The sequence below is a fragment of the Mirounga angustirostris genome, unplaced genomic scaffold (assembly GCF_029215605.1).
Source record: "Mirounga angustirostris isolate CCGP_5_RB_7025 unplaced genomic scaffold, mMirAng1.0.hap1 SCAF_17, whole genome shotgun sequence".
NCBI lineage: Eukaryota > Metazoa > Chordata > Mammalia > Carnivora > Phocidae > Mirounga > Mirounga angustirostris.
This window is the reverse complement of record NW_026991725.1, coordinates 47402014-47423053: the sequence shown is the minus strand read 5'-3', so window position 1 is coordinate 47423053 and position 21040 is coordinate 47402014. Positions and strand designations below refer to the sequence as shown.

Sequence of the window (21040 nt, the reverse complement as noted above, 5' to 3'; positions counted from 1 at the left end):
CTCGGCGTGACGTTAGGTCGCAGGCGCTCCGGCTCGCCGCCACCATTGGACAACCCGAACGCCTATCAAGGCGAGGCCCCGCCCCGCAGCCCCATTGGCTGGGGGGCCCGCCTTTCTCGCCGGTGCGGAAGTGACATACGGGAGCCAGGCCTCGAGGCCTGGCAGCCATCTTGGGGCCCAGCGCCCCTACACGTGCGGAGGCGAGAGCGCCCGGGTCAGGTGGCCCGGCTGGCCCTATCGCGCGCGAGGGGCGAGGCTTCGGCCTCCAGGGACTTCCGGGCTCCCGAGGCGGCCACTTCCCTTCGCCTCGGCTCCAGGTGCGCGCCGGACCCCCAGTTTAGTTTGTCGTCTCCCGCAGCAGAGGTAGACCGAACGCCGCCCCGAGCCGCCGCGAGTGTGCGGGGGACGGTGGAAGCAGGAGGCGCGCCCCCGGCCACGGGCAGGGCGGGGAGCCCCCGCGCACCTGGGGTGCGGCCACGAAGCTCCGTCCTCCCTGAGCTCCCCCGCGGCCCCTTGCAGCCCCGGCGTCCCTGCGGGAGAGCTTCGTGGGGGGGGTCCCCAGGGCCTCAGCACCTCCGACAGGGTGGCTGACCGTGACTGCCGAACCCGAGCCTGACAGAAGGAAGACCAGCACCACGTATCTCCAAAGGATCCTTTATTGACCAGAGCAGGACCGTGGCATTTATATATATATATAAAAAAAAGTTTGAAGACTGGCAGGCAGTAATCCCCTTGCCCGCCCACCACCCCCAGCACAGATTTTCTCGCCCCCGCCCCTGCACTCGGAAGGGGGAATGACCGCCCCACCCAGGCCCCGAGGCCAAACTCCGCCCCTGCAGACGGAAAAAGAGGCTGTTCCATGGCCACCCCTGAACATCAGAAATCAACAAGTATTCTCTCAAAGAAAAAAAATACAGAAATCAAAACATTTAAATATGAAAAACCAAAGGGAATTGGATGGGGAGAGGCAGGAGAGGAAAGGAACTGGAGTTTCTTGGGAAGGAAGGGTCCCCCGTGTCCCCATGCCCATTGATGAATGGGCTTGAGGCCTGGGATACGAGGCTCACACAGTGAGTTTGCAGTGACACAGCTCCTTGTAGATCTGCCGACGAAGTTTGGGCATGTCCTGCTGGGTGAAGCTGAATGGCTGAGACAGGGCCAGGTGCTTGCAGTACTGGGTGTTAACAAAGCAGGCCGTGAGAACCACCTACTGAGCAGCCCCCCGAGTCAGGGCCTGTGCTACACACTTCACAGGAGCCATAGCCAGCTCACTGGACCTTTCCAAGAGCTTCCACTTTTCACAAAGGGAGCCAAGGTCCCACAGCCTGGGGCTCAAAGTCTGGCTAAAGTCCTTGTTCTTGGTACCTGCACTGGGGGGTGGAAGGCAACTGTATTAGAGAGCCAGGGCCCCAGGACCAAGAGGCCCAGTCCCAACGGGGGCTGGGGCAGCCAGAAGAGGACCAAGGAATGACATCGGCGATTCTGCGTCCTAACACGCAAGGTTACGCCCTGCTCCACCAGTGCCTGTGAGCCAACTCGGGGAGGCCGAGCGGTCTCCCGCCTCCGTCCCAAACCGGTAACCCGACTGCTATCTGCTTACCTGTAACACAAAGGCACCGCAGTCACTGTCATTGTTCTGCCTGGCCACGTTCTAGAGAATAAAAAGAAGGGCGGCCCTTCACCTGGAGGCTCCTAGGTCTGTGGCTTCAGCTCTGCCTCCTGCCACGCCTCTCTCACCACCCAGTACCGACCCCCCGCTGCCCCAACCCGGGACACTTACCATTTTGAAATAACCTTTCCAGCCCTGGTGGAAATCCAGCCGGTCTTTCTTCACTGCCTCTGCCTGCAGGTACTTGGCAATATGCTGCAGAGACCGAAACGGAGGAAGAAGTAATGCCCTGTTTCCCAACTGAACCCAGGGTATGGTGGTCCCGGCACCGAGCCCGCCCTTCTGCCCAGAATGCCCAGCCGCTGCATGTCCTCCCCACAGGCTTCCCGTCTGCCCCCTCTCAAACCTTAGGGCAGCGGCGGTTTAGGGTGCGCTGCGAGTCAAAATAGGTGATGGTGCGTCGCCTCACGTCCACAGAGATGAGGGACCAATGCACCTCCAGGTGGATGGGGATCAGCAGTAGCTCCTTATTGAAGATGTCCACCTAAAGGGAGGCGGCGCCAGAGGTCAAGTCAGGCAGTGCGAGGGTCCTGCCCGCTGCCAGGAGGGTCCTCAAGAGGAGCAGAGGCACGGGCAAGGAGCCAAGGGGCAGAGCACAAGGCCCAGCCCTTCCACTGTTAAGGCAAGGGTCAGCGGACGCGGCCTCCAGGGCTGAGGAAGAAGGCAGCTCAGAGGAGACCGTGGCCCACTGCGGGGCCCAGGAAGACCAGGTAGGTACTCTCCACACCGCAAAGGTGCAAGTGCTAAGTAGCTAAGAACCCAGGCTTAGGACTGGGGAGCCAGACGGCCGGGGTTTAAATCCAGCTCCTCTGCTGACTAGCTGGTGACCATGGGCAAGCTACACAATAAACTCTCTATGCCTCTGTTCTCTTACTTGTAAGAGGCTGAAAGCAACAGCACCTACTTCATCTATTTGTTAGGAGCATTAAAGTAGTTAACATCCATAATAGGCTAACAAGAGCGGCATGGTTCCTAGTCAGGGGTCGGCCAGTTAACACGACAATCCTACGAGGAAGTGCTCACGGTCAAGCTAACAACGAGCTAACTGCTGCTTGGCAGAGTAAGGCAACTTGCTGAGGGTCACAGAAGAAAGGACACTGGTGGGATTCAAACGCAAGTATGCAGAAGGCCAAGTTCTTTTCACTGTGCGTCACCCCACCTCTCCTGGGAGAAGCAGGCCTGCCAGGTCACTGAGGGGGTAAGCCCCCGAAGCTGGGGGCCGAAACTGAGGAGTGCTGGAGCCAGTTAGTGCTCCTACCTCACTGTAGAAATTTCCTGGCCTTTGAACTGGAGGGCAGGGAAACTAACTAGAGGGGAGAAAGGAACTCTTTTTTCCCCTCACCAAACGTGCTCCCTCCTAATTCTCCCCAGTAACTTCCGCCACCAATCCAGGCCTCCCCAATTCCTAGGTTTTCTTCATTCCCACGACCAACCCGTCAGAAAACACTATCAGGGGCGCCTGGGTGGCTCAGTTGGTTAAGCGACTGCCTTCGGCTCAGGTCATGATCCTGGAGTCCCGGGATCGAGTCCCGCATCGGGCTCCCTGCTCGGCAGGGAGTCTGCTTCTCCCTCTGACCCTCCTCCCTCTCATGCTGTCTCTCATTCTGTCTCAAATAAATAAATAAAATCTTTAAAAAAGAAAACACTATCAGTTCTGACCGCAAAACCTATCCTAGAGAAAGCTCCTCCTACTTTGGCCCTTAGCGCCCTGGCCCACGTTTCTCATCTGGACTTCCGTGCTCCCCTCCTAGTCTGTCTGCTTCTACTCTTGACCTGCTTCCAATCTTCATGAAACAGGAGCTTAAAACGTGAGGGACTTACCAGCCTTCTTTAAAACTTCAGTGGCTTCTCGGCGCACATAGAGTAAGATCTACCCTCCTCAGCTTCTCCTCCATCCTTACACGATCGACTCTCTGACCGAATGTCTTACCAATATTCTCTCCACTCACTCTGCTCCAACCACACAGGACACCCACGTGGGCCTTCGGTGCCTCACATGCCCTTTCTCACCCTGAGTCCCGTGTACGTGCTATTCCCCTTGCCTAGACTACTCTTCCCCCAGATCTGCACACGGCCAGCTCCTCGAGTCTCAGCAAAGAGAGGCCTTTCCAGACTGCCCGATCTAAAGGACCCACCTCCCATGCTACTACATTACCCTTTTAATCCCAGCACCTAGCACTAGCTGGAGTTTCACCTGCTTATTTACTCTTACTCCACGAAGGCAAGAAGGTCTCCTTAACGTAACACTGAATCCTGAGTACCCACAGTGGTATCTCACGCACACACAAGACCCTTAAGATCTGAAAGACTGAGTGAGCAGGCTTGAGGAAGGGGCTCCTAGAAAACAGAACCCTAATGCTCTCCAGGCAAGGTGTTACACAAGGAGATGTGAACTGGTAACTCACGTTTTTGGTCCACCTTTTCACCCCGTCGTAACCCTTGGTGCGGAGCTTGTCGTAGAAGAAACTGTTGAAGAAATGCACCTGTACCAGGGAGATAGGAAAGAGCCGGATGGAATGAAGGAGCCCCGGCTCTCCTGCCCAGGCTCCTCCGCCCGCGCCGCCCGTTTCATTACAGCTCCAAGGGCCAGCTTCCACACCCTCACTCCCAACTCACTGAGGGTAAAAAAAACCACATCCTTTCTAGCCTTCTTACTGCTTCCCATCCCATTTGTGGAGTTAGCCACAGGGAAAAAAACTACCCACTGGGGGAAGAGAATAGGCAAGTTCAGGACCAAGATTAAAGATCTGAGGGGCGCCTGGGTGATGCAGTCGCTTAAGTGTCCAACTCTTGGTTTCAGCTCGGGTCGTGATCTCGGGGTCAAGAGACTGAGCCCCTCGTTGGGCTCCACGCTCAGCACTGAGTACGCTTGAGATTCTCTCTCCTCCCCCCCCCCCCACCTCACTCTCTCTCAAATAAGTCTTAGGGGCGCCTGGGTGGCTCAGTCGCTGGGCGTCTGCCTTCGGCTCAGGTCATGATCCCAGGGTCCTGGGATCGAGCCCCACGTCAGGCTCCCTCCTCAGCGGGGAGTCTGCTTCTCCCTCTCCCGCTCCCCCTGCTTGTGTTCCCTCTCTTGCTGTGTCTCTCTGTGCCAAATAAATAAAATCCTTAAAATAATAATAAAAAAAAATTACAGATTTGACTTTAACAGGCTGCCTCCTACCTCCTCTCCCCAAAAACAAAGATCCTCTTTATGGATCAAGTGATACAAGGGACTGAAAACGCTGCTTAGAACTGCAGACATTCTTCTGGGGACCGAGGTACCGGTGAGGCCTACCTTTTCAGGGACCGTGTCCATGACCAGGTCTCCATACATGTTCATCACCTGGGGAGAAGACGGGAGGCAACTTGCCATGGAGAGTGCAGCATGGGTACAGGGCTCCCCCAAACAGAGGGCCCCAGACACCCTGCTCCCTAAATCCCCTTTGGGGCCCGTGTCTCCATTGCTCCTCACCTGGTCATTGAGCCAGTTCTGTCCATATAAGGTGCCCAGGTCGTCCATGGTCAGCACATGCCGCTTGTAGGCCACTCGGAAGCCCCTCACCATGGCATTGCCCGGCATCCGCTGGTACGACTGGATGAGCTGCAGCACCAGGCCCTTCCTGAGGAGGCCAAGGGTGGAGTCACACAGGAGCTGAGGGGGCTGGGCATGCAGGAGTACTTTCTACTGCTCGGAGTAAGAATCTAAACTAATCCTTTCTGGGGCACCTGCGTGGCCCGGTTAGTTGAGCGTCTGACTCTTGATCTCAGCTCAGATCTTGATCTCAGGGTCCTGAGTTCAAGGGCCCGCACTGGGCTCCACACTGAGCATGGAGCCTAGTTCAAACAACAAACACACACTAATCCGTTTCTTGGGTCATGTGTCCTTTTGAGGACCTGCTAACGGCCCAGTCTCCAGAAAGAGGCACTCAAGTAGCAGGTATACACAGTACTTTGGGGTCTCAGGTAAAGACCCCACCCCCACCCCAGTCAGCTTACAGGGGCTTGGCACTCGGCCTGCAGATTCCTCCCTTCAGTCCTACCTTCCTCCTTCTCCCCAACACGTCCCTATGGGAGAAAAGGCAGCAGCATTCTCGCCTCCCCTCAGGTCCCAGCCCTCTTTCATGCCTCACCTGGAAGGCGTAGAGAACTCCTGCTGAAAAATGTCCTCCAATTTCTCTACTACCTCATCAGTGCTGAGGGGGATGAGGCTGCCGTAAGTTTGAAGGAATTCATCCAAGATGCCTGAGCGGAGGAAAAGAGGAGAGGGGTGAGGCCTCCAGACTTCAATTTAGGAGTTGGCTGCGAGAAAGAGACTGGGCCCTCTGGGTCCCTTACTCTGTACGCAGGTAACATGCTCCTCCCGCAGGGGGCTGTGCTGGCCGGCTTTCTCCCCGGGCCGCTCTGCCTCTTCCGCAGCGCCCAAATCGGAGCCCTGAAACAGCTCCTGGGCCACATGGTCCCCGATGCTGCACACATTGCTGATGAGGATGCTGGCATCGGGGGGTGCCAGACCCCGCTCCCCTTCTGGCCCGGAGGGTCCCCCAAAGCCATTGGGAAGAGTACAGGAGAGGAGGCCTGTAGGACAGGGGAAACAGGATGGGGCTCGGATCAAAGAACGATGGGATGAGATTAAACGACCCACACGATACCAATATAAACTCTAAGGAATGGAAACCTCAAGCATGAAATGAGCACGTCTGAGAGGTCGTAAAGGAACAGAAAAGACGTACTACTCATAGGGCAGAAGCAGAACAAGACTAAGATTCAGGGAGATCTGAATTTCAGAGATAACTTATCAGCACTATACACCTGGCTCCTAGTACAGTACCCCGCAAACGTTCGATAAATACTCCAGTGATTCATAAAAACACAGCCGGAGATTGTTCGCTTGAGAGGCCCCGAAAGAGACATTCTGAGCGAGACTGTCACACACAGCCGTACTGGTGATGCAGTCCACTCCTCAGAGAAATCCCTTCCCACCACTCGAAGATGGCACCCTTTGCAGATGTACGTGCCCCTCTATTCTAAAAGGGCAAACGAAGAGGGATTTTAAGTGTATGAGGCTGCTTGACTTCTGTAAACCACGCCTCCCTTTCTCATCTGTACACAGAACACCTACTTAGGGACTCTGTGTCCCAGCCTTGACTGACTATCTCCCCAGACTTAGTTCCTGCTCGAAGTGGAGCTTAAGACATTTCACGGCTATTCTGGACCCCCTCACTCTGCCATCCTACTAGCTTTAGGCCCAGCTGTCACCACCTCAAGAGGCTCCTGATCCTCCCCACCCTCTCCCTCCACCCATTCCCACCTTACCGGAGTCGGGATCCAGAGGAGACTTTGGAGTCCACCTTAAGCCATCTTCCTCCACTGGGGGCCCAGAGGACATTGGTGGAGACCCTCTCACCCCATCCTCAGCCATGAGAGCACCTAGCAGACCCAGCCGGGGCGGAGGTGGCCCCCGAGGGGAGTCAAAACGACAGCAGGGGGATGGCACCTGTGGTGTCGCACCCCCTTCCTGGGGTGAAAGATGGTTCTTGGGGTGTGCAAGGCTCCGCCGCCGGCCCCGGTGGCGCCCCCAACGCTTCCAGTGGAATGTCAGCGAGGTGCTTTTTGAGTAGAGCAGCATCCCGAGGGCTCGCATGGCTCTGCGGCGGCGCTGTGAGCAGGTTTTTCGATGAGTAGGGCGGGGAGGGCGCGGCCGCTGGGAGGCTCCCAGCTGACCCCACCTGGGGGGCAGCCTCCAAGCTGCCACTTCCTCTTCCTCATCTTCATCCTCGTCCTCCTCCTCCTCTTCCTCCTCTTCACTAGCTGAGGCATCAAAAGAGGGCCGAGGGACAGGGAGGCGTCTGGCTGGCGCTGTAGTCCCTGACCCAGGATCTGGCCCAAACCCTCCACCTGATTTGAGTCGGGGTTTGGGGGGTGGGGGCCAACGAATACGCTCCCGCCTGGGACTTGAGTAAGCTGGGGCTATGCCAGGTCCAGGAGGCTCAGGCCCCCAAGACCCGGTCCCTTGTATAGTCTCTTTCATCTTCCAGTAGCCTGTAAAACAATGGTCAGAGTGTCAGAATCCAAACACCCTGAACCCCAGGATCTTGCCTCTCTTCCTCAGCATGCCTTCTCTGGCATCAGATGCAAATAATCTAAGGAGAGAGGGGGAAAAAACGCCAAACTCCTACAGTTTGCCGATCTTCTCGGTTCACATGGTCCACAAGGGGCCCTTTAGAGTCTGTGTCATCATCCTTCCCCTGACCAGATGGAAGCAAGGGAGAATATGGCAGAGCAGCAAGCCTCCGGGATCTTATTTCTCAGATCCCCAGGTCAAACCCAGTATTTTCAGGCTCTACTTCTCTACTGGAGACCACCAGGGGTATCCTAATTGAGCACCTAATGAGGGGCATGGCTCAGCACGAGAATCCCGACATGATACAGAGACAGCTGAGGAAGACACAACTTCCACAAGGAAACCGTGGTCTAGAGTGGAAAGAGAGTTCTCTACCACCTTGGAATGAATGGGGCGCTGGGTGGGGAGGGGATGGGCATGCTCAGGTCGTCTCAGGAGGTCTCAGGAGGGAATGGGGATCCCAGGGCTACGGTTCAAGGAGCAAAATCTAACGAAAACGGAAGAATGTTAAAGGAAACTGAACGAGAACCCAATCGGTGCTTAGGCGGCCGGATCAAGGCGCTGGGACAGAACGGAGCCGCGTGAGCCAGGCTGGCCCAGCCCCCCTCGCCTGCTCCGTTCCCGGGGGCCAGAATGCGTCCCACACCGGTTTGGTCCCACAGGCTCAGGACAGTTGGGCGCCCGAGGGCCTTAAGAAGCCCCTTCGAGGGCCTCCTGGGCCCCCGTTAGGTGGGAATGAGGTCCAGGATTGGGAGAGGCCGCGGCAGAGCTGGGGGAAGGGTAGGGGGCGTCCTCACCGGGAGCGGGGAAGCCGGGCGGACGGGCCCGAGGGCGGGCGTCTCCGGCCTCAAGCTTCCCGGCTCATCTCTCCGGCGACGGCGGCGGCCCCGCCACTCCTGCTGTCTTCAGGCGCAGCCCTCTCAATTCAGGATTCCAACGCTTCTGGGCCGCGCGCCGCGCCGCCGAGCCGCCCCGCCGCGGCCGCGTCTTGCTCTGCTTCAGCCTCCACCTCCACCACCTCCCCCTCCTCCTCCTCCTCCTTCCCCTCCCGCGAGCCCCAGGCCCACCGGCGCTGGCGGCGCACGATTTGTACGTCACACCCGGCGAACAGCGCCGGCGCGGCCAGCACGCGCCTAGTCCCGCCTACCCGAGAGCGTGGACGCCAAGGGACCGTCCCGCCCCCCGGCCCCGGGCGGGGCTGCGCCTGCGCACTCCCGCTGCTCCGGGCCACGCGAGGGCCCGCCTCTCTCCGGTTTGCGCCTGCGTGTCCAACCCCCCCCCCCCCCCCCGCCAACGCTGCGTGTCCCGCCGCGTAGCCCCTTCCGGGCGCTTGCGGGCCCGAACTTCGGGGCCCGCGGAACCTGGGTCCCGAGGGCCGCGCCGCGGGAGAGCCGGGAGGGCAGGGAGATCCCGGGGCTAGGCAAGGCAGCGAGGGGAATGGAAGTCGTTCATTCTTTTATTTCAGTCCAAACAGGTCTCGAGCAGAAAGAGCCCAGAGGAGTGAAGGCAGACCAGCGTTAGGGCGCACGATTTCCCCAAGGCTCCCCAGACCCCCGTCCCCGCCCAGAGGGGCTTGGAGGGGCCCGCTACGCCAGGGGCGTGGAGAGCAGGAAGGGCAGAACTTGGCACCCGAGCAGTAATGGGGCTGCAAAGGGACCGTCGTCGTCGGGCCTCCCCTGCAGACGGCCGCCTAGTAAACACACCCCCGGAGACCGTGCTGGAAACTGGGGCCCCGTCGCCGGGGAGAGAAGTGGGGATTAGGCTTCTTGTGGAGCGAGGAGGCAGCGGGTACCTGGGGAGAGGTGTGGCACAGGGGACCACGAGTCTTCCCGAGTGGAGGGAGGCTTCGTGGACTCGTGCCAACACGCAGGCTGGTTCTCTCAAACTGCCGCTAGGTGGTGGTGCTGTTCTGGAAGCGTTCCAGTGGGACCCAAAGTGGGTCCAGATAAGGCCTGACATTGCCCACCCCCCCCGCCCCCCCTCGAGAATGTGGGGCTGGTTGGGGGACAAAAGCAAGATATACACCTCTTTAATATCCGTGAAATCAAAGTCTACGGGGTGGGGGTGGGTCGGGAAAAGGGAGGAGCGGAGATTGATGAGCAAACCCAGGGTTCGCGTCAAACCCAGAAGAGGCGTCCGCTCCTATTCGCTCTTGGCTGTCTCCGATTTGTACCCACCCTCATCTTCCGAGCTCAACACCACCATCCATATCCTAATCACAGTTTCACAAACCCCAGGAAGGTTCCATGCGGAGAGAGGCTGAGTTTCGCCCTCCCCCGGGGGATGGTGACACTCAGAATATCCCCTTGGTGTAGGTGGAAGACACCTGAGAAACGGAGAAAATACACACTCCGTGAAGCACAGTCCCGCAGACTCTCTGGTGCCTCTCCTCCCTTCTCCGGCTCAGCCTTCCTCCTGCTTCCTGGCCTGCATCCCCCAGATCCACCTGTCCACCCAGGCTTCCGGCCCCCCGGGGGTCACAGACACCCTGCTCCTCTCACACCTGCCCTCCACTGCCCACGGGGCTCTCACCTGCGCTGTAGCAGCTGTTGTAGGCCCAGTCCGGGTTGGAGGGCATGCTTCGGACACATCGGAAGAGAGTCTCCTGCCTTCCCTGGCCCTCCCGAGACACCACCTGACCCATGGTGAAAGTCACATCATGGAACAGGACCTGACAGGGGATGGAGGAGAAGCTGAAGGAAGTGAGAAAGCATGGCTCAGGGCTGGGAGGCCTCCGGAGCCTGGATGACGGAGCCAAGGAAGGAAGGAGGGTCTTCGAAGTTTGGTATGAACAGAGGCGTTGGGAACCCTCAGTACCAGGGCATCCAGGCCCTGGGAGAACAGACCCCATGGCCCCCAGTCGAGGCTTAGGGTATGTGTGGGATTACCTGACTATACAGCAGATAGACTCCAGCGTCCCAGACTCGAACAACATATCCTTGGGCCTCCAGACCTCTCCCACGCTTAAGGGCCGGTTGCCACATCACCTCCGTCACATCGGAGTCCTCTGGAGGTGAGGAGTATGGCAATCAGGACTTCTGGGCATTCTCAGAGACTTTTCATTGCTAGGATTCTCTTGGGCCCAGGTGTCAGCCCCAAAGTTCCCTGATCTTGCCCCTCCCCCAGAGCCATTATTTAAAGTAGTGCTCACCCTTGGAGGTGATGTTGATGGGGACAAGGTGCAGAACGGAATGCTTCTCTGAGGAAAGAAGAAGGAGATCTAAGCAATGCCCACCTGTCCCCTCCCCCCTCCCCCTGGCTCCGGGGAACAATCTCCAGATCCCCCTGCTGCTTGATCACCTCCCACCCCTGCCGCTCCCCGGAGGCCTCACTCTTCTGCTTATGCGTGAGCGCTGCTCTCTTTCTCCGGGCTCTCTCCCCATTCTCCCAGGCTTCCAGGGCATCAGGGCTCTGTTCATGGAAAGAGGGTCAGGGTTAGGCTAAGAAGCAAGGGTCCCCCGACAGCTTTTCCTCCCAGCCCCGCCCCGCCTCCCCACTCCCCAGCCCCAGGAGCGCCTCACATCACTCATGCACTTTTCCCCAGCGACCTGAGTCTTGGTGCTGGCTGTCCTCCAGGATCTGGTAGGCATGAGAAGCATTAATCTTTAACAATTTCCTTTCCTGGAATGGTTGCCCCCTTGACCTCCAAACCTGGGACCCTCTCCTGCACCTACTCAAAACTTTACAGACCACGACGCTAGACCCAGGAGGCCCCAAGATGGCCCTGGCACCCAAACTCTTCTCCCCCACTCCCTTCTCCCCTCACTCACCTGCTCCTGGAGGCTCAGCCATGGATGCCCTTCCTCCTTCTCGGAGGGCCCTCCGGCCCTCTGCAGCCGAGCCACCTCTCTCCTTAGATTTTGCAGCTCTGTTTGCTGGGTCAGCAGAGCCAGGGCACAAGCCACAGCCCCCAGAGCTGCCCCCCAACTCAACCAGAGGGCGACTGAGAGTGCCGGCTCTCGGGCCGGGCCACCCATGTCTCCCGGGGGCCCTTTGGGGGCTAGCAAGGAAGGAGACGAGGCTGGCATGAGCTGGGGACCCTGCCGAAGGCTGCAGCCTCAGGAGTGGGGTGGCGGGGAGGTGGTGGGGAGGGTGGGGGTACAGAAGGGAAGAAGAGCGTTACGCAAGGGAGGAATAAAAAGGAACTTGAGAATTAAAAAGGGAGGAGGAGAGCCAGCAAGGGGCACTGTTGGTGCTCCTGGCACCCCGCCGTGGGGCCAGTGTTGTCTCCAGACGCCCCCTCCGGACACACACACACACACACACCCTCCTCCAGCCTCAGGAGGACTTGGTCCCAGTCTCTTGAGGAAGGACAGGACTGCCAGTGACACCCAGGAGGAGCGGCCGAGCACAGGAACCCTGGGACGGCCCCAGAAGTGGGGGAGGGAAGGGTGGCTGGCTCCGGGGCATGGTGCCAAGAGCAGGCATGAAGGGGCATGCTGGGCAGCCTTGGGGGTCCAGGGGTGAGGGGGTAAAGACCCTCTGGCTCAGCCACAAGAGAGATCTTTGGGTATGACTGAAGGTGGAAAAGGAGGGGCGGGGGGGGGCGGCGGGTAGATGGGAAGGAGAACCAGGGTCGCGGAAGCAAGAAACTGGCTGAGTTCTGGGGTTAAGGCCAGGCCGGGTGTGTTGGAATAGGCCAGTACTACTCCCTGTGCTGAACTTGGCAAGGAGAACTTCCTGTTTCCCGAGAAGAGCTCTTACATAAGGCCCTGGTCAGAGAGAGAAAGAGACAGCCCCAAGCACCCTACCACTGTAGGATTCCTCCCCTGGACCCAGGGCCCCGGGTTCCCATGTTCCCGGTTCCCGCATCCTGCTTCCTGACCCTGAGCTCCCCTTCGGGCCTGCTCCCACCCCACATCCCAGCCAGGGCTGGTGGCAGCCCCACTGAATGTCCCGAGGCTGCCAAGAGGAAGGGCCCCTGCTCCTCCCAGCCAGGGATTACCAGCAGGAGGAAGCCCGCCTCCTAGGTAAATGAGGCAGCTTCTGCTGGACCTTGGGCAGAGGATTGATTTTTTTTTTCTGGCAGTTTGCCTTTCCACTCTCTGCTCATGCCTCAGGGGTCAGAGGCAGGCGGGTCCCCACTCCCGAGCCCGTACATTGCCCTGGCATCCCAGCCCTCCCGCACCCCACTCCTGGATGCCCAGACCCCCTTCCCGTAGCCCTCCACTACCCTGAGAAATGTTCCCTAAGCCCCAAGGAAGAGAGAGACCGTGGTTTATTCTCTTTAATATCCACTTATCAACATTTTGTCACAATAATAATAAAAATAATATCTGCTTCTTAAAAATCCACAGGGAATTATCAGGGAAGGAGCTTGGCTTGCTCTTAGCCCTCGCATTTGGGAACTCCCGGCCTAGTCCCAGGCTCCCTGGCATCCAGCTCCTATTAGTGCCTGAAGGTGGGGGGGATTGGGGACCCATCCTCACCCAGAGTAGAGTAGACACAGTGTCCTGGGGGGTTGTGGCCAGGGCAGGGGTCAGGAGATTAATGGGGGCGACGGAAGACTAGGGGTTCAGGAGCTAGTGAGGTGGAGGGGGGGCGTCAGAGGAGAAGGGGGTTATCTATGTGGCGTGGAAACAAACGTGAACAAGTCCAAGCAGCCTGCAGAGGGCGGGCAGGTGGGGGGGGAACGGGGGAGGAGGGGGGCGCACGGGGGGAGGGGCGCACCGAGACAGCCGCGGTGGGGGCGCCACCAGGGCCCCTCAGTGAACCTGGAAGAGTCCAAAGTAGGTGAGGAAGGGGGCGACCTTGAGATGGGCCCAGGGGAGGGTGCGGATCCGCAGGGAGGACCCCGGCCGGAGGGGCAACAGCCCAGACACCTGGCAGAGGCGGAGCTGGGGCCCCACGGCGCTGGCGGCCGTGGCCGAGAACTCCTCCAGGCAGCGCAGGGCCAGCGCGTCATCCACCAGCAAGTCCAGCTTCAGGTAGACAGCCTTCCCCTCGTCAAAGTGCACCTGCCGGGCGGGCGGGAGGCGGCAGAGTCCAGGCCTCTGCTGGCCGCGCCTCAATTTCCAGCAGCCTTGGCCCCCCAGGGGGCCCATCGGGCCCCAGCCCTGAGCTCCCCTCCCCGCGCTGGCTCGCCCCCGGCCCCCCAGACCCGCAGTCCCCGCTGTACCGTGGAGCCAGGTGGGCCTTACCTGACAGTAGAGGTAATAGAGCCCGGCGCGCACGACGAGAAACTCCCCGCTCTGGCGGTCATAGCGCAGCGGGTTGGAGCTGTTGATTTTCGCCTCTTCCCAGCCGCTCACCGTGCCGTCCACACCTGAAGGGTGGTGATCAGAGATCAGGACTCTCTCACACTCCCCGGGGACCCGTTCAGTACATAAGGCTCGGGGGCCCCCTTTACCCAGAAGATGCAGAGATGGGTGCGGGGCCAGGGGGGAGCCCGTGGTGTAACAGGAAGTGTGCGTGAAGATGTGCGGCGTTTACACGTGTCTGTGACCAGGGCGGTAAGGAGCAAGGTGTCACCCGCCACTTCTGGGGAGAAGAGCCAGATGGAAGGAGAAGCGCCGGGGGGGGGGGGGGGGGGGGGGCTTTGGTATTTTGTGTCTCTGCTGTTTGCCTCTTTTGAGAATGTCTACGTCCCGCACTCGAATTGTACAGTACTTGGATTAAGAACGGGATATTGGGGCGCCTGGGTGGCTCAGTCATTAAGCGTCTGCCTTCGGCTCAGGTCATGATCCCGGGGTCCTGGGATCGAGCCCCGCATCGGGCTTCTTGCTCTGCGGGGAAGCCTGCTTCTCCCTCTCCCCCTCCCCCTGCTTGTGTTCCCTCTCTCGCTATGTCTCTCTCTGTCAAAAAAAAAAAAAAGAACGGGATATTATTCAGCCATTAAAAAGAAAAATGCTACCCTGTGGACGAACCGAAAGCATTACGCTAAATGAAAGAAGCCAGTCCCAAAGGACCACATATTATGTGATTTCTATGAAATTTCCAGATAATAAATACAGAGAGACAGAAAGTAGATCGGTGGGTGCTTGGAGCTGGGGGCGTGTGGGGGAGAAACAGGGGTGCTGACTACAGGCTACGGGGTATCTTCCCATGCTGATGGCGGCAACTGTGTGACCAGACTAAGACTAAAAACCACCGAATGGTACACTTTACGTGGGTGAATTGTATGGGAAGTATAGCTCAATAAAACCGTACCAAAAAATTAAAAAAACCTAGAGCCAAGGTCGTGGCCAAGAAGATGAATAATAGAACGATGGAGCAGGAGCTCAGGTGGCTTCCCGGGTCCTCCCCGGGCCACCCGGTCTATCACAGGACTCCCACTGTCTTCCTGCCCCCCTCCCCGCCCCACCCCGCCCCTGCACACACCAAGCACCTTTCTCCCTTCAGATCCCGACTCAGTGACAGCCTTCCTTCCCTGGGCCCCCAGTTCCAAACAGCCAGTCCCAGCCCTGCCTGTCATCTCTTCCCCACGCCACCCTGTTTCCTTCACCCGGGAAATCCATCGGCTGATTTACTGAGGTGCAAGTGTGGGGTCCCAGCACGGTCTTATTCACCACCGTGGTGTGGCACGCAGCGCCGGGCCTGCTCCGAGTGGGCGCCCAGCGAACACCGCTGGGAGGCCAGAGGGGGCGGCCAACAGGGCCCAGAGCTCTGGCTTTGTCTGGATCCACCCCCTGCTCTCCTGGGCCTCGCTCAGCGGCCGCGCCTTCCCCAGCCCTCCCTCATCGTAACCCATTTGATTCCCCGATTTCCAGTTCCTGCCTGTTCTGCCACCTCAATCCCTGCGCCCTGTCTCCCTCCCCACCCGGCCCCTGGCACTCCGGCTGGGATTCTTCTCAGCCTCCCTCCTCGGCCCACTCCCCTGTGCACCTTCTTCCTGCTCCACTTTATTCCCTACACGCGTCCTTCTAAAACGCGGATGGGAGCCTGCCTTTGCTTGCTTTGACCTCAGGATGACTTCCAGACTCCCTTTGGGGCCTGGCTCCCTATTCTCCTCCAAGCTCACGGCACCCCAGTCCTGTCGGCGAGCACCTCCCTCCAAGCACACTAAGCAGCTCATCATACTCTTGCCCAACTCGCGGCTTTGGCACAAGGGGTTCCTTCTACCTGGAACGTCCTTGACCCCGTGTCCATCTTAGATTCATGCTTCAAGGCCCACGACGCCTTCTTGGGGAAGGAGTCCTGACTCCGTTGTAAAGTTGTTTGTCTTCTTCTATGCTACCGTGTACCTCTGGATGCTTTCCTTATTGTCTTTGTCACAGCATACTGTGATTCCCAAATTTATATGCTTGTCTCCTCTCCTAGACGGTCATCTTTCGAGACTAGGTCTGGGTATCATTCCCTGTGGGCGCTGAGCCTGCTCGTTAAAACAGCAGGTTCTCAGCAGCGGAGGGATGAATGTCTGGGTAACTACTCCACTGAATGGTCCATCGGGAGGGGAGGAGGGCTGGCCCAGGGCATGAAGAGCAGGGGGAGAGGAGGGAGGACATTCCCCACTATGGAACCAGCTGGAGGAAAGGCTGATTGTGGCCAAAGGGCATGGTGTGCCTGGGACCGCGGGGTCCCTCCACATCACAACCACAAGCCTCAGATGGACATTCTTTACTGCCTGGAAACCCTCCTTCTCTTGCCCACTGAGCTTGCTCTGGTACTCATCGAGGCAAGGATTTTGTACCCTCGCTCCTCGCACCTCCTGCCCATCTCCCTCATTCTCCAGGGGATCTAGAAGTCGTCAGGCAAGGGCTCCCCCGCCTCCCCCGACCAGAGCCAAAAACTGACCTGTGCCCACATTCTCGACTGACCCTCTTGTGATGATGGGATAATGTGTCCCTCCCTTTGTTCTGGAATCCACCCCTTGCCCCCGTCCTGGACACTGCCCTGTGGGGCCCCCCACCCCTGCGCCGGGCATGTCCAGTACACAAGCACACTCTAGCGAGCTTCGAATCCTGGTCCCGCCACTGAGTATCGTCATGGCCTCGGGCAGGGTAAGTAACCTCCATCTGTAAAATGGAGCTGATCAGAGAATCTTCCTTTTAGGACCATTAGGAGGTCTAGGCGAACGGGACATCCAGTAAATGTTAGCTAAGATCCCTATGGTACTGCTTATCCCCAGAAGGACTGAATTTTTCCTCCCTCCACATCTCCCTCCAGCCACTGGCCCACTGCTCTGCTCATCCCAGAGAAACTTCTGGAAAGGGCTGTCCCTGACTCCAATTCCTCTTTCCCATTTTCTCTTCACCCCGTCCACACTGGCTTCTATCCTAACTGCACCACTGAAACCACCCTGGCCAAGGTCACCAGCTGACTTTTTAGGTTACCAAACCCCCATGGTCAAATCATGTGACTTCTCAGCTGCATTCAGCACAGCCACACCCTCGTTGGTGAGACCGCATCTTCTCTCAGATCACAGGCCCCTCTCCTCCCCGACTTTCTTCCCTTCTGTCCATCTGCTTCTCAGTCTCCGCTGGGTTCTCCTCTTCTGCGCCACTTCTAGATGTCTCACAGCCCCAGGGCCTCACTCTTGGGGCCCCTCTTGCCCCCTGGTGCCTCATCCAACCCTGGAGCTCTAAACACCATCCGTACGGCTACGGTTCCTGACGGCTGGCATCCTAACCCAGCCATCTGTCTGCGGAACTCACTCATTTATTATTACTTCACTTGGTTTAGTAGGAGATCTGAAATTCCATTCTTAATTCACGTACCTCCCAACCTATTTCTTCCCCAGGAAACCCCATCCCCATTAAATGGCATCATTATTCCCAAGGACGCCCAAGTTAAAAATCTAGAAGTCACTCTGATCCCTTTCCCTTGCCTTCCCCCTGCACATCCAACCCATAAGCAAGCCCTATCTTCAAGCTACGTGGCTCCATCTTGGCTGCTAGGCCCCCTAGACCAAGCCACCCTCCTGTCTTGCCTCCTGGCCTGTCCCATGGAAGGACATTCCAGGGGAGGGCACAGTGTGTGCAAAATCCAGAAGAAGCACACTGGCAGGGAGGGGTGTCAGGCCAAGTGTGCAGGGAGAAGAGGTTGAGACCAGACCATGGAGAGGCTGCAGCCAGGCAGAGAAGCAGGGTTATAATGACAGTGAGTTGGGAGGGCCTTAGCTTGGCAACATAGGTGGGACAGAGCCAAGGGGTGGGGAGGGGCTGGGATGGGGAAGGGGTTAGAGACTGGGTTTGCGGTTCTGAGATCCTAGTGCTGAGATGGGAGGTGGGGTAGGGATGCAAAAGGAGCCCGGTAGAGGGGCGCCGGGGTGGCTCAGATGGTTAAGCGTCTGCCTTCGGCTCAGGTCATGATCCTGGAGTCCCGGGATCGAGTCCCACATCGGGCTCCCTGCTCGGCAGGGAGTCTGCTTCTCCTCCCTCTGACCCTCCTCCCTCTCCTGCTCTCTGTCTCTCGTTCTCTCTCTCTCAAATAAAGAAATAGAATCTTTAAAAAAAAAAAAAAAAAAAAAGGAGCCCGGTAGAAACATTTTAAGAAAAATGGTCAGAGCGTGAAGACTCACGGAAGACGAGGTGGGGGGGGCGGAGAGGGAAGAATCAAATGTGCTTCTTGCACAAGCATGAGGGCTGGTGGTTGGGTGCGGGGAGTCTGCCTGGGTTCTCATGCCTGGGTCACAGACAGAGACCAGGTTTGGGAACTGAGAGAACCAAGCCCTGAGGATCTTCTTGAACTGGCTTCTGGGGTTCCCAGGCTGAAGGCAGGGAGGGCAGTGGGAAATGAAAGGTTTGGAGGGGCCCTTTTCCCAGGAGGCCAGTGCTGTGCGAGTTGGGTGGGGAGAGCTCAGAGGCGGGAATGGCGTCTCACCGGCCTGCGCTCCGTCCTGTCCCGGTCGTGGGTGAACTGTAAGGCACAAGAAAGGGTTGTTGAGACCTGCCCCGGCCTGCCACCACCCCATCTCCCTGGGCAGGTATCACCCATCACCCACCTTCATAATGCGCTGCAATGACTCTGCGAGCCCGCGTTTTCCGGCCTTTAGGTGCTGCGAATCAAGGAAAGAGATGTGGGGAATATAGCGCCCCCTTACTCTGGGGGGCCCAGGAGCCACTCCCCGGCCCCGCCTCCCTCTCAGAGCCCCAGCATCCTTATTCTTGTCCAGACTCCTGGCCTCAGAGCCTCAGGCCAGACCTCCCTCCATAAGCAGAATGACTGCATCATTTATCACCCAAACTGGGTTGTTTCTGAGAGCAAAAGGGTTGCTGTTAATAATCGCAGGGAGATAACAGTCGTAAGCGGGGACAGTCCTGTGCAAACCTGTACACAGTCACGTGGTCATCCCATTCACAAGCCTCTCTGCTTACGGGGACCTGCCTCTGCCTCTGCCTCTGCCTCCCCCACCTTGTCTCCATCTCCTAACCCTGGGCCATCCCCTCCTCCATATCTGGCATAGCATCTCAAGTGAAAAGCAGGTCCATGGGATGGGAGGGGCTTCAGAGAGAGGTCCAGAATTCTAGGTTTGCGTCTCAACCCAATAGCTGCCCGACTCTGAACTCCGCGCCCCCCCCCACACCCTGTCTGTGCCTCAGTTTCTCCATCCCGAGCATAAGTGAGGATGATGGTTTTGATTCTGCCCACTCCGTGGGGCTGTGAGGATGAACAAAAGCAGTAAGGAGCGTAGAAGCCGCTGTAGACTGGCCACTGCGATTATTCCTGAAGGGTGGATAAAGGGATGCTCACCATTTCTGCGAGGCCGAACCAGCCTCTTCAGGAAAGGCCCAGGATCCTGGCTTTCCTCTGTCTGGGGATTCAGTTCCTAGGCGAATTAAGGGCAGGGCTAAACCGGGGGTCTTGCGGGAACTACCGGAGACTAAGCTGAGACCGACGGGGCCCCCCCACCCCTCGTCGGGAGAGGCACCAGCCAGCACCAGGCACACAAGTCTTAGGGAGGCCAGGTCCTGGGGGCCCCCCGGCCCCCCACCACACAGAACCGGCACAGACCCTCGGCGCGCTCAGCACAGTGCCCAGGCGCCCACACCCGGCCCGCGTGCACGCATCACCAGCATCCCTCCTCGGCGGCAGGCTCCCCCCATCCCATACCCCCACTTCACCCACAGCCAATAAACACTCCGGACTCAGGCGACACAAGCCCCTTCCACACAGCGGCACCCTCCCTCCCTCGCCGTCTCACATACGCATGCACGGCGGTGCACACCCCCGCACACACGCAGTTGGCACGGCCAGGGGCACACCCTGCGCCCTCGGCTCGCGCGCACTCCCCACGCCCAGCAGCGCGCGCCCGGCACCCACGGCCACTCACCGGCGGGTCCGGGGCCTCCTCCGCCACCAGCTCCCCCTGGGAAGGCTCCTGCCGGGAAGGAGGCCGCGTCACCCCGTCCTTCTCCACCTGGCATCTCACCCGCCACCCAGCTTCCTGGCCCCGTGCCCTCAGCCCCCCCGGCCCCGCCCGCCGCTCCGCAGACTCGGCCCCCCGCCGGCCCCGGGGGGGCTGCGCCGCAGGGCCTCACCTGGGCGGGCGCCGATGCCCGGCTCCCCAGGCTGACCGCGGCCAGCAGGAGGCCGAGGCAGGCCAGCGCCAGGCCCAGGCCGAGCGCGAGCGGCGCCAGCAGGGCGGTGCCCGGCGCCCCCCGGCGCCCCCTCCGCCTCTGGCTCCGACGGGCGGCCATGGGGGCGGGGGGCTGTGCCTGCCTCGCGGCCCCCCCACCCCCGGCCCGGGACCCGCGGGGGCGGGGGCCGCGGAGCCGGCGGGCGGAGCGGGCGGCCGGGAAGGAGGGGCGACGGGCGCGCCCGGCCGGGGAGCGCGCACGAAGCGGGCCGCCGAGCGCGTGCACCGCGCGCCGACCCCGCGAGGAGCCCCGCGGGGCCCGGTTGGCGGGAGGGGCCCCGCGCGCGGAGGGCCGGCCGGGGAGCGGGAGCGGGGGCGCCGCGCGCGGGGACTCCACCCAGGCCCGGGTGCGGAGGAGGGGGGGCGAGAGAGAGAGAGAGAGAGAGAGGCGGCGGGACCCCCGCGCCTCGGACGGGGCCAGTCCTGCCCCCGGAGCGACCGTCGATTTCGGGCCCCGGACTGGGACGACCCGGCAGCGGGGTTAGGGCCGAGGGCCGCTTGGATTTTATCGGCCGCACCGAAGGACAGTACTTCCGTGCACGAAACTGGAAAAGAGCCTGAGGACATCATTCACACGGGTCATGTGCTCACTTCTTTCGGCAGATCAGTTGGGAGTTGATTAAACCTTCGGCGTCCTGCGCTCGACGGCGCGAGCTTGTGGCCCGCCCTCGTGCCAGCCTCCGCCCCCGCCCCCGGTCGGCGGGTTCCCCGAATGCCTCTCTGGAAGCACAGGGGCCGCTTCCGCTAAGCG

The 21040-nt window shown here is 59.5% G+C and overlaps 3 protein-coding genes across 5 annotated transcripts; all 3 read right to left on the bottom strand.

Moving 5' to 3' along the window:
- Window positions 1–638: 638 nt before the first annotated feature.
- SENP3 (SUMO specific peptidase 3) lies at window positions 639–8814 on the bottom strand. 3 transcript variants are annotated; one of them, XM_045890026.3, is made up of 11 exons: window positions 8570–8814; window positions 6965–7690; window positions 5987–6226; window positions 5782–5893; window positions 5124–5271; window positions 4947–4994; window positions 4075–4152; window positions 2016–2153; window positions 1781–1864; window positions 1601–1651; window positions 639–1174 (listed from the first exon to the last, which is right to left on the bottom strand). In XM_045890026.3, the coding sequence occupies exons 2-11, from the start codon at window positions 7677–7679 to the stop codon at window positions 1064–1066; spliced, it is 1725 nt and encodes a 574-aa protein (XP_045745982.1). In that variant the 5' UTR covers window positions 7680–7690; window positions 8570–8814; the 3' UTR covers window positions 639–1063. The 3 variants fall into 3 exon arrangements, with proteins under 3 accessions (XP_045745982.1, XP_064438670.1, XP_054367077.1); XM_064582600.1 differs by lacking the exon at window positions 1601–1651; XM_054511102.2 differs by lacking the exons at window positions 639–1174; window positions 1601–1651 and adding an exon at window positions 1181–1600.
- A 970-nt stretch (window positions 8815–9784) lies between these two features.
- TNFSF13 (TNF superfamily member 13) lies at window positions 9785–12911 on the bottom strand. The gene is made up of 6 exons (XM_045890091.3): window positions 11543–12911; window positions 11105–11183; window positions 10924–10971; window positions 10661–10779; window positions 10305–10443; window positions 9785–10098 (listed from the first exon to the last, which is right to left on the bottom strand). Exons 1-6 carry the CDS (start codon window positions 11798–11800, stop codon window positions 9989–9991), a joined length of 753 nt encoding a protein of 250 aa, XP_045746047.1. The 5' UTR covers window positions 11801–12911; the 3' UTR covers window positions 9785–9988.
- A 74-nt stretch (window positions 12912–12985) lies between these two features.
- TNFSF12 (TNF superfamily member 12) lies at window positions 12986–20484 on the bottom strand. The gene is made up of 7 exons (XM_045890093.3): window positions 20192–20484; window positions 19984–20031; window positions 19404–19479; window positions 18655–18708; window positions 18534–18569; window positions 13913–14037; window positions 12986–13729 (listed from the first exon to the last, which is right to left on the bottom strand). The coding sequence occupies exons 1-7, from the start codon at window positions 20348–20350 to the stop codon at window positions 13478–13480; spliced, it is 750 nt and encodes a 249-aa protein (XP_045746049.1). The 5' UTR covers window positions 20351–20484; the 3' UTR covers window positions 12986–13477.
- Between the last annotated feature and the right edge of the window lie 556 nt (window positions 20485–21040).

Excerpts from the sequence above, each read along its gene's own strand:
- SENP3 (XM_045890026.3), bottom strand. The coding sequence starts at position 7,679 with ATGAAAGAGACTATACAAGGGACCGGGTCTTGGGGGCCTGAGCCTCCT. Across the intron at positions 2,154-4,074 it reads TGAAAAGGTGGACCAAAAAC|GTGGACATCTTCAATAAGGA; the intron begins GTGAGTTACCAG and ends GCCTCCCTTTAG. Across the intron at positions 1,865-2,015 it reads TAAACCGCCGCTGCCCTAAG|CATATTGCCAAGTACCTGCA; the intron begins GTTTGAGAGGGG and ends CGGTCTCTGCAG.
- TNFSF13 (XM_045890091.3), bottom strand. The coding sequence starts at position 11,800 with ATGCCAGCCTCGTCTCCTTCCTTGCTAGCCCCCAAAGGGCCCCCGGGA. Across the intron at positions 10,972-11,104 it reads GCTCACGCATAAGCAGAAGA|AGAAGCATTCCGTTCTGCAC; the intron begins GTGAGGCCTCCG and ends TTCTTTCCTCAG. Across the intron at positions 10,780-10,923 it reads CATCAACATCACCTCCAAGG|AGGACTCCGATGTGACGGAG; the intron begins GTGAGCACTACT and ends CCTCACCTCCAG.
- TNFSF12 (XM_045890093.3), bottom strand. The coding sequence starts at position 20,350 with ATGGCCGCCCGTCGGAGCCAGAGGCGGAGGGGGCGCCGGGGGGCGCCG. Across the intron at positions 20,032-20,191 it reads GGGCATCGGCGCCCGCCCAG|GAGCCTTCCCAGGGGGAGCT; the intron begins GTGAGGCCCTGC and ends CCTTCCCGGCAG. Across the intron at positions 14,038-18,533 it reads ACAGGACGGAGCGCAGGCCG|GTGTGGACGGCACGGTGAGC; the intron begins GTGAGACGCCAT and ends ACCACCCTTCAG.